This window comes from Glycine max, chromosome 6 (genome assembly GCF_000004515.6).
Source record: "Glycine max cultivar Williams 82 chromosome 6, Glycine_max_v4.0, whole genome shotgun sequence".
NCBI lineage: Eukaryota > Viridiplantae > Streptophyta > Magnoliopsida > Fabales > Fabaceae > Glycine > Glycine max.
In genome coordinates, this window is record NC_038242.2 from 12816132 (window position 1) to 12828422 (window position 12291).

General features: G+C 29.5%; 1 protein-coding gene across 2 annotated transcripts; it reads right to left on the bottom strand.

The window, feature by feature from the left end:
- Positions 1 to 2547: 2547 nt before the first annotated feature.
- Positions 2548 to 10441, bottom strand: LOC100777626 (amino acid permease 4). 2 transcript variants are annotated; one of them, XM_014776483.3, is made up of 7 exons: positions 10283 to 10441; positions 5866 to 6086; positions 5533 to 5766; positions 4964 to 5057; positions 4254 to 4471; positions 3808 to 3947; positions 2548 to 3550 (listed from the first exon to the last, which is right to left on the bottom strand). In XM_014776483.3, the coding sequence occupies exons 2-7, from the start codon at positions 5996 to 5998 to the stop codon at positions 2933 to 2935; spliced, it is 1437 nt and encodes a 478-aa protein (XP_014631969.1). In that variant the 5' UTR covers positions 5999 to 6086; positions 10283 to 10441; the 3' UTR covers positions 2548 to 2932. The 2 variants fall into 2 exon arrangements, with proteins under 2 accessions (XP_014631969.1, XP_040872464.1); XM_041016530.1 differs by having other exon boundaries at positions 5866 to 6017; positions 10283 to 10438.
- Positions 10442 to 12291: the final 1850 nt, after the last annotated feature.

The following is a 12291-nucleotide window of genomic DNA, read 5'->3' on the forward strand; positions in this document are numbered from 1 at the left end:
ATATCGATCGGCATGTGAGCATAGAGAAACAAGTATAACTATCTTTTCTTTTTTTTTCATTCATTTTTTCCATCCTCATTATTTTTTTTATCCAAACATAAAATTTTAAAAATAAAAGAATTTCAGTTGAAGTATTTGAAATTCTTAGAATTTAAAATTTCTCAAAATTTTAAATTTCTCCATCAAACACACTCTCAATGTTTCTATCAAGTGAATTTCCTGCCCTTATTTTCTGGTGATACCTGCTTATATGTTAATTACCATAATCAATATGTTACAATTGAACTGAAATTCCATTCGGATAAGCTTCTGCATTATACGCGTCTTCCATTTTAAGAACGGGGCCCAAGAGAGGGTCTGTGTGAGAGGGTCTACTTCTTAACATCAATTAATGTTCATTTTTTTAAAACAAGGCAATAAATAAATAAAATAGAAATATAAATTTTCTGAGAATAGAAAGAAATAAAATATAGAAATGTGAAATTTTCGTTGTTTATTTTAGAAAAAAGAGAAAAAAAAGTTATTCGATTATAAAATTTCTAAGGTAATGTGAAAATTGAGGAAAGTGAACTTTTTATTTTCTTTTAGTTTTTTAAAAATCAAATAATTTTATAAGAATTTTTTAAAATAATAAATAATTTTATCTTAAGATAAATGAAATAACATTTTGATTTTTTTTAACTAATATAAAAATATTTTTCAAAAAATATACTTATTTCTTTTTTATTGTGGCTTTTACTTATTAGAATAAAATAAATAACAAAAGTTATTTTTTTACTCTTTTTTTTTAATTTTTTACATTTTTCATCTATTTCTTTTTTTAGTCATTATGACATTTGTGTAAAATATCTATCAATTTTAATAATAATTAATTTTTATAAAAAAATCTAAATGATCATCTTTAATAAGATTTATTTTAATTATATTTATTTTCAATTTTTTAGACTTAAACATGAGATTTAAGAAAATTAGACCTAACTATACTCAAATTAATACTATATTAATTTTTTTTCACTTATTTCTTTGAGTAAATACCCTATCCTAAATTTATTGATTTTTATAATAATTTCTAATTAATAATTTTACACTAATAATACACAAAAGTTATACTATACTATTTCTTTATTACTATTGATCTAAGGAAAATTTAATCATAAGCACATAGATTATGCATGATTAGTTCAGCTTAACTAGTTCTGTAATCAGGAAATATTTTCTGTTGCTCTTAATAATCTTATCCTATTATAAGGAAAAATGGCAGGGAGAATGGACGACCTAAACAAACATTACAAAATCCTTATCAGATAAAAGGAACGATGTGCTTAGAAGGGACATAGATGCTTGCACAATTTTCTATTCTTATGCAACCAGTGCCTAACCTACACTACAATTACATGTGCTCACCGTCACGTGGCCTAATTCAGGCCAATCCTCACAATTTCTCTATCCATTCTATTTAATTCTAGGGCCCCCCCCCCCCACTGCCTCTATTCCATTCCTCTCTTTAATTACCTTCCCAAGATTCCTTTCCTTCCTCTCAGCATTCACGTGTCAATCTTCCACATATTATATTAACCGCGTAAATTCTTTGTCAGACACGGTGTTCAGTCCACCTGCATGTTCTGCTATTTTGGTTTTTTCTTCCTGGGATCAGGAATCAACTCTATTACCCTTGATTAATTACTGATTGAAATCTGATATCATACTGCCATGAAATCTGATTGTAAATTTTATATTCAAACTATACACATGATATATTAGTTACACTTACACATGTTTTATCCAATTACTTCCTTCCTAGTGGCATAACTTGTTTAAAATTCCTTGAAGCCTAGATTCAATTCCTGGAGTTGGACTGGCCATGGCTTCGGTTCCCAATCTGATTGATCCACATCAATGCATGAACGTGCCATAAAACTATATTTAAATACGATCAGATTAAGAAGCTACTGAAAAAAATGTCACCAAGATTAGTCCCATTGAATGATGAATCACAACTGCATCATATATCACATGCATATTCTTCCAAAAATAATAGAAAATTCTTAATTAAGCACAAGTTGTGCCAATTCAGGTCTCCAAAGCAAGAAAGGTACAATGAAAGAGATTGCACAATCCTACTCTCTTATACATGATAAGTGATAACAAGCAAAACAAATCCCCACCCCTGCTAGCATTGGCTATTAGGTAAGATCCCAAAATCATAACAAAATCACATTGTTGCTCCTTGCATTAGAACATAACAAGAAAAATAGTCACATCTATATTTAGTTTGTATATTCATTTAGACATGACTCATACAGGAGATTTGAACAACCGCATACATATCAATATTAATTCTGGCGCTTGAGAAAGAATGGCAATGAAATTTAACTCCTGTGAACAAGAGGATGATGCTTCACTTTCCTCAAATTGTTCCTTTCACTCCAAATACACGGTCTCCAAAATTGTTCCTCCTGAATTTGGATAAGCAATTATTAATCAAATTACATTAATGAGAGAAGGTTGCAACATTGGAAGCAGGGATACGAACTTAATAGGACACGATTAAGACAATACAATTAACATATATCCAATACGGAAAAAATAATATTTACATTAAATTACAAATCTCATAAAAATACAAACAAATTGCATAAGCAATATAACATAGTAAATTACTACAACTTATTTAATCATTTTGACGTACCACTTCTATTGGTACAAAATAATGAAAAAATGCAGACTAGAAGTATCTAAAATACATTGGGCAGCAATTATTTCAAGTGCCGACTCTTCTTAAATTATCATAGGGATAATTTTGAGTTAGCACCACTTGTAAGATGATGATACAATAGAGATCACAACCATCACCACCCTCAGAGTTTCTTACATTCCCAAGGAGGCAATAGATGTTATGTGGAGTTTAATGATCTGAACTGAATGGATTGTATTACTGGAGGTCAAGATAGACACCAACCACTGAGCCAAGACCAGCCGCAATTGTTACTAAGAGGCACACCACACTCATCAATTCCAGAGAAATCCATCTCATACTCCATTTTGGAATCCTCTTTTGCAATATATACATCTCCACAGGAAAGTAGACAGTTAAAGGCCAAAACCCCAATGCTCCAATCACTCCCAAAATATCATTGAAGAATGGAAGCAACGTTGATATAACAGTGGTTATGATCACAAACACTGTCCTACAAACTAGGCTAAATATGTTCTGATTGTAGGATTGCAAACCGGGAATAGAAATTTGGAATTCCTTGTCAATTTTGGGCCATCTTTTTGCTGTCTCCTTCTCTACAAAGGCAAAGAGGGGTTGAGCATACACTTGGTATGCCCCCACAAGGTGAATTACAATAGCAGCATTAGCAATATCCACAAGCCAATATAGTTTATGGAAACCAAATCCAGCAAGCAGGTTCCCAGGTGCTGAATCTCCAAAAGCAGCATAGCCTACGCAGCCACAAAGCATATAAAATGTTGTGGTCACTGCAATACTTAACTTTGCAGCCTTCTTCATTGTTTTTACTTCAGATGGTGGAGATTTGATGGTATCCTGTGTAGTCAAAATATTATATATTGATTAGTTTGGATAAAACTTGTTGCACATCATGTATATTATTCACATATCTTCATACTTGGAGTATGTGGAATAGGTGCATAAAAAATGAAGTGGGATTAGCTATAATCAGATGGTAAAAATTGCATTAATGTGATGTTATATGGGTGTATATAATATAGCACATCAATGAATTGTTTTACACGATAAAATTCTATTTTATTTTCACTTCCAAGCAGGAAAAAAAGGTGTACCTGAATTTCTAGGAGAACGAAAGAATATGAATAGGCGAAGGCTATGTTACCAAGAGCTTGGAAAACACCCCAAACTTTTTGGGCCTCCGTCACAGTTCCAATGCTTATTCCAGTGAGGCTACCCTTGAAAGTTCCCGTTTCTATTAAAAAACCAATTAAACAAAAAAGGCTAAATGTAAGAACCCATTTTAATTAGAGGTCAATTATACAAAATATATCATGATTCTAGTAGTAGGTCAACTATAGCTCCTCGAATTGATAAACTGTGCATATTGGCTCTCCCTACATAGGTTCTTTCGCATATCTACAAGAGCTTAAATTACACTTTTATTTTGAACCATAAGAGGTTTTCTGCAATAAACCTATAATTGGAGGGGCTATGTGCCAATAAAATGTCATCCAATAATTAAAAGAAAATTTGCATCAAAGTGAAGTAGGAATATAACCTGCAATTTTGGTAATTCCAAGAACGAGGCCAATTATGGAATAGGTGAAAGACATGACTGAAGCAACTATTGAGAGCCACCACATGTTATGAAAATCTGGAATTTGTGAAAAGAAAATTTGCACTGCACCAAAACAGATCGTGTATGGGATACTTGAAATATTGCATTGGTTTTCTCCATCAGAGGATTGGATGATACAGTGAGACCTTTGGATTGCCCTGTCAATCAAAACCAGTAAAATTGAAATAAACCGATCAACCATCATCACTGTGCAGTGGCAATGAAGTGAATGAACTATCATGCTGCACGATTCAGTTGTGTGATACATTTTACTACACCGTAATATATCATGCAATTTGTCATCAATAGAACTAATGTAACTTCACTTTATTGATTGAAATTTACTGAAGTATTAATTAAATTTATTTCTAGATGAATACCCATATTTGAAACACGTTAAGATACATTAAAATTCATTTTATTAATAATTTTATTTTGTTTTCTTTACTTAATTTTTGAAATGGTTAAATCAATCTGAACAAGATTGTCAGGATAAATAATTAAAAATAAGTTAATTAAAATACATACAAATCTGATATACACAAACTTTAAAATAATTTAATTTTATTTGTATTACTTTCCTATTTATTTATTAATAAGCTCAATTTCTAAAGTTGGTGATTTCAAAGACATAGTAAGGGTCAACTCACATCATGCTAAGGGAAGCCGCAATTGTGTATCCTATTGCACTTCCGAAAAGATTCAAGTACTGAACTATCCCACAAAACGTAACACTGTACCCGCCTGCAAAATCAATTATAATGCATGTTATGGCACACCATACATGCATTCCATTTTAAAAAGATTATGATAGTCAATGTATATACAGAAATGTTAATCCACGTGAAATTTTTTAGTAAATTCAACTACAAACATGTAAACTTGAAACTTTGAATGGACAGTGCATGCTAAGGCTCCATTTACTTTTGTTTTCATTTACTGTTTTTATTTTTTTAATTATAAAACTGTCACCTTATTTTCAATTTGTTTCCTGTGCAAATATTTGAAAACAAGAAATAAATTAAAATAAAGTGATAGCTTTGTAATTAAAAAGTGAAAAGGAAATAAAAACACAAGTAAATGGCCTTAATATTTTCAAAAGGTACTTTTGTTAGTAAAGAAAAAGAAAATAATCACATCACTTATACTTGAATAGTTGAATTCCAAAATAAAAGATGTGTCTTATGGTGCTATTCATATTAATGTGTGTATATCGTACCCAGAATGGTGCTAACTGCATCCATGAAAGTATAGTTTCTCTTCCCAAACATGGGGTCACCAGTACGATAACAATCAGCTAGAAATGATGAAGTATACAAAGTGACTATGCTGAATAAGATCATCACTGCAGGACCAGCAATCCAACCCATCTGAGCTATTGCCCAGGCTAAGGAGAGCACCCCAGATCCTACCACAGCTGTTATTATGTGGGAGCTTGTAGTCCAAATGGTCCCTGCCAAATAGTAAGGCATCAAATATCATCATTCCATACAATCAAAGAAACAAAGATAACGTAAAACAGTAAAAATAAAGATATGATTAATATGTGTACCTGTTCGTTTAAGATGGCCATCATCGTCATAGCATTCGGGGTCACTTTTTAAAGGCATGTCATCTATGGAGTCCTCCTCAATGCCATAATCTCGACAGTAGCTAAGGTTGGTTCTCGAAGCATATTCTACCATCTTTAGATGGACAAGAGATCTAAAGCAGAGCAAATATAATTGAGAAACTAGTGTGATAAATCTTATTTTGTTTGGCCAACTACTTGAGCTGCACGCACAAATCACAGACAAACTATAAGAGCATGTAAGAATAAGAGAAGGAGCTACAACACTATGCATCAGGTAGGCTGAGTAGTAATGACACAGATCAGTTATGGGATGCAAACAGAGGGTATTTATAGGGTTTTAATTAAACTTTTAAGATATGAAATTATTATGGCATAATTTAAAAGGAAAATGCGAAGTAGCCAAAATCTCATAGAGTCAAAATTTCGCTATTACTATTACAAAGGATTAGACGTTCTTACCATTTTATTCTATACAAAAACCATATTAATCAACTTTACTCTCAAAAGAGGACAAATGTTTGAGCCTTAAAAGAAATTATTCGTATAAAACAACCTAACTGTATCACTCCATGTACGAAGGGAATCCCCAAATAAGTACTACTGCTAAAATATTCAAGAATATGGACCAGAAAATAAAGAGTATAGGCATGATTATCTAATTTATGAATATAAGTCCTACACCTAAAATCATGTAAGCTATAGAGTAGCACAGACAAAATCATTGTCACTCAACTAACCATGTTGGGGTGATGTCCATACACCTAAGTTGCAAAATTACCAAGGGTCTCTCTACTTACTTAACCTTTGTTAGAGTAGTTAGACATGTTACCCTGTTATCTGTTCTTAAAAAAAATTCAATATAACTGTGGCATTTTCTACTGGGCCTGTTACATTCTGTCATTCTGTTAGGAACTGAGAGTTGTGAGTTGTTCTTTCTCAGTTAGAGTAGCCACATCAATATTTTAGATCCTCTCTTGTTGTTAAGTAATATTATATGGTCCTATTAGAAAAAGAAAGACACAATTATATTAAGTAATGATTTACCATGATTGGTAAGAGACTAATTACACTTTTAAAGAATTGCGTCGTTTTCTCTCTAACAAGACCATTTCTGAATCACACTATTCTCATAACCTGAGTTTCTCTTCTCTTCTATACCTTTCCTCATTTCTCTTGTTTTCCATTGCTTCTCCAGTCACAACTTGTATTATGAATTATAATATTGCAATATAATTACCACAAGTTGAAATAATTCCAACATGAATGGAAACTAATAAATTTTTATTGTTCTTCATATAAGTTAAATAATAAAAATTTATTATCGAAGCACTACTTAACAATTTGCTTAGACTTTAAATTATTTTCTTATCATGTATGGATTTCAAAAATTAAAACATACTAAAAATATTTCTTAAGTAAATAACTAATAATTAGTAATTATTTATAATGGAAAATATTGGATGTCTAAAAATTTATTTTTATCCTTTAACTCAAAATACTACATGTATGAATCCTAGTTTGGCCACATCTTGTGGTCTATCAAGGGCTTTTAATATATATGTTTCAGTTGGCTTCTTAAAAAAAAAAACTACATGTATGAATTGAAAAAGAATTGCAAAAGCTATTATGATATTAGTTATTCTAAAAAAATTATCTTTATTGTTTCAGTTACTTTTAATGAGTCGTCACACTTATTTATGAAATTAAATGCATATACAAAAAATATTATTTAATATATTTTCAAATAGATATTACTGATAATAATTAGCCAAATTGAGCTGTATTAATTTAAAATTTCAGAATTGATTCAATGTAAATATACAAAAAACATTCAATAAAATTATTCAGTGCAAAGGCATATATTATCATGCAATGCATCAATAGAAAAATAATTGAATGAAATTGAAAATGATTGAAATGCCAAAACTAAGATTAAAAATTGTTATTATCACCAAAAGAATATATTATTTTTAATGGGTTTAAAATTTAAGATTAAAAGATAGAACAAATTTTAATACGGCAACTAATGAAGTGGTACATGATATTTGAAATGTAGCAAGGATCTCTTTTTAGATTAATTTCTCCATAGAAAAGAAAATACGAAAAAACAAATAAAAATGTCTCTATAAGCTAAAATTAACTTATACACAAGTTTTTTCATCGAAAATTTTTCCATAATCTAAAATTTTCATCGAAAAAAACTTATGCATAAGTTAAAAATCAATTTTTTAAAGAAGCTGATATAAGAGAATATCTACAAATGAACTTTTGCATAAACTAATGTTAGCTACAGACAACTTTTTTTCCTCTTATTTTATTCTCCTATAGTTGCCACAATGTGACCATCACAGTATAATTAATTTTTTTAAAAAATAATCATAAATTTTACTTAAATTTTTGTTTAAAAATATTTTATAAATGATGTTAAATTCAAAAAACAAATGTCCATAGGAATCGAAAACAGGAGGTTGCTCATAACTCATGTACCTTGCTCATAACTCACACACCTTGCTCAGTGTTCAACCAAGCTAGACCCCCTCTTGAGAAATTCAAGAATCTAATCATTATACGTGAAAAGTTGAATATCATAACAAATTAATTATTTATCAATAAAAGTAATTAATTAACTCGATTATGTAAATTTATTAACATTAAATATTTATTTCAATTCATTTAAAATAAAATAAAAAATTATAAATTTTGTTTTGACTTAATAAAACAACTAGTCCTTCAAGAACTACCACAACCACCAACCCAATGAATCCCAAAGAAATAAACCAACTCCATCTAATAGAGTCCTCCGCGTCTCCTTTTATTATTTTGGTATTTTCTTTTCTGTTTTGGTATCCAAATGCTAAATCTATAAATAAAAAAATAAAAAACTTATTGAAACAGCTTTCTTTTTCTTAATCCTTCTTATCTGTATTGATCAACTCACTCGACTAATTCCCTATAAAAAATTAAAAATCCAACCCAGTAACTGAAAATACTAACTTTAACTTCTGTGGGAGAAATCAAAGAACCTAACTCACAAATATCCTAGTTAATATATCTCAAACACAAGCTACCGAGTAAAAAATCCTTCACAATTCAGCTCCTACAGAAAGAAAAATCTAGCTCATAAAATCCTAAGCTAAACCTAATTAGTAGTATTTCCATGTTAGATTAAGGCTTTTTTGATAAATTTTTTAAATTTACATAATCGATTTAGATAATTACTTTTTGATAAATAAATAATTATTTTTTTGTTATGATATTAAACTTTTCATGTATAATTAGATTCTTGAACTTGTCAAGAGAAGTCTAACTCGGTTTGTTAGATAGGATATGTGAGTTATTACAAATCCTGACTGTTTTTGATTTCTATAAAGAAAAAAGAAATATTTCATTTATCTTCTTTTTTGTTTTCTCCGATTGTGGAGAAGCTTGTTCAAACAAGACTTTAGGATGTGATTGGATATCCATTGAATCAAAGAATCACACTTTACAATTCACAAACGGAGAAATAACATGAGTGTTGGATTGAGTTGTGAAAGTAAGTTCAGTTGCATGAAACTAAAATCCAATCTCACCTTTTGAAGAAAGTGAGTTGAAGAAAAGGATAGTGAAAGTGTGAAACTTGTTTTCACTAAACGCATGTGGGCAGCATACAAAACCACGTGATTCTAACAAGTTGAAAGTCAGAGACTCCGAATGCCCCAAGGCAGTGTTCGGTTTAAAAGAGAAAAATAAGTTACGGAAGACGGAAACGTGTGGGTGTGTTTGGTTTGTGTGATTTTGGAAAGAATAAAGTTACAAATATATCTTTCCTCGGTTGCAAAAAAATCGATTTTAGGCAAAAAAAAAAATCAATTTTTTAGAACAAAAAATCAGTTTTCTTGAAAAATAAATATTATTCCTCACTTATTTCTCTTCAACTATACAAGACAACATATCATTACATTTCTAATTTATTTTTCCTTTTTCAAATTATCTTCCTTCTATTTCTATCTACTTTATTTCTCTGGTCTAAACCAAACGCACCCCAAACGAATGGAAAAAAAGAAAAAGAAAAAAGGCTTTGGGCTAGGATGCCGTGCGTCAGTTCACGACGCGTTTGCGAAACGGCCTTTGGGGCTTCGATTGACAGAGATTGTGGTGTTGGTTAGGGTTTTACGGAGAGTAGCTGTGGATTTGGAAATTGCTTATGGTATCATGATATATGATTAATGATTAAGAACACAAAACATGAATAAGGTGAATCCAATTGAAAAAGCTCCACCGAAACAAAGCATTCATTTCAACGAAACGCAGCGAACAATAGAAATCAGTAACAGAAAAACACAACATGAAGGCATCAATGAAGTTCAGAATAGATCAAAAGGATCAATATAAAAGAGAAGAAAAACAAGTTTACTTGATTGTACTGTGAAATACAAAGAAACTGTGCTGTGGCGTTATCGGGAGAGAGAGAATTGCGGATTTGCAGTTCCCTCCCCTTTCTGCGGTGAAGTCAGTCCAATGAGGTGACCCACACGGCTGCTTCTTGCCTTTCTCAGTTGTTATTACTTATCAAATTAGATGTATTTTATATCAAATACATTTCTATTTGTTTATTATTTTCAACGTAAGCATCGATTATAATTGGGCCAGATTGATTGAAAAAAAAAAACAAAATTTTATTAACTATTTAATATCAACTATTCTTAATCTCATGACGCACATGGGTTTGTATTATTTTAAATTATAAACTGTATTTATTTCTTTTATGTTTTTATTTTTTTAACTAATTAAGTTGTTTTTATGATATCTTAAATAAATATATTAAACTTTGAATTCGAGATTTAGATCACAACTAAAAAATTAAAAGAGATCAAACTTATTGTTTAGTCTTTTTTAAAATGGAAAATGAAATTTGTTAATATATATATATATTTTTTAATTTGAATACATGAGCAAAATGCATCTAGATTTCAGAGGCTAACTTAATAACCTATTTTAACAAAAAAAAAGTGTACATTAACAAATGCTTTCAGAACACATCAAAAAATTATAACTAAAAATCAAAAATCATCTTAAAATATATTCACTTAAGTCTTTTGGAATAAAAAATTATAAAAGATAGATACTTATATTTTTATCTTGTACATTCAACAACTGCTTTTTCCTTTTCCTTCTTTTTTCTTTTGATAGCTTAAAAATCATGAAAAAGAAGAAATTATATTTGTATAACAAATTGTACAATAAGATGTATAACAAAGAGAGAAAAAAGTTTAAAAATTGGAATATTATAATTGATGAATAAAAATAGATAAATACAATAAGTAAATTTTTATAAATTATTATATAAGTATCGCTTGTCAATTAAGAAAATATATTGTGGTGATTTTTTCCACCCACAATCATTCTTTCTGACTTACTAAAACCAAACTTAAACTTAGGAATCACACAGCGTGAGTTTACCTTATTAATTATATAATTAAAATAATATAATGCCTTTAGCAATTATATATTAATTAACTAAAAGAAACAAGTATAAACTAACCAAAAGCAAAAACAATAACAAATATTTTAAAATATTTACTATATTACAATCACCTTATTCTTATTCTTTTTCTTTCTTCTTCTTCCCTTCCTTTTTGGAGTTGTATTGGTGCCGACTGCCTCACTTTGCTTCTGCGGTTCTTTCCCTCTTTCCATGTTTATATACCCACCAATGTCATTTAAAAATTTAAATTGGGTGCAAGTAACGATGCACATTCACCTCCAACTTGCAAACTGCAATCACCCCATGTTTCTCTCTTACGATAAGTATAAATAAATAGTTATACATCCATACGGTCACACACAATTAAAAACGACTTTCAAACACCACCAATCTGTTTTCTCAATGATTGATAATCTGATATGCCACCTTTGTTAGGATATTTTGTTTTTTTATATAAAAAAAACTACATTTCAGGAACGAATTTTAGTGAGGATAAATTTTTTAAAATTTTCCTCGAAGTTTAACATATATTATTTATAAATTATTAAACTGATGTTTAATTTAATTAGATGAACTGTTATATATATATATATATAATTAATAATGTTACATAATGAAATTTTATTAATTAGAGAAGTATTAATTAATTGATAAATTGATAATTTATTAATTTAAACTTTGACGAGGATTTTTAATTTAGTGAATATAAATTTATCTTAAAGTATTAATACTTTGGATATATTAGACTGGATAGTAAATATTTCGCAAAAAAATATTAATTATTTCCAACAGTGTAAAATTGGTTCAAGAATAAAAATAGTTTCAACAAACTAATAAAAGCAACGTCTACAAAAATATTTATGATCATAAAAAATATTTAATGATTTAGTTGTCATAATAACGTAGATGACAAACACCTGCCGGATAATTCGAAATAA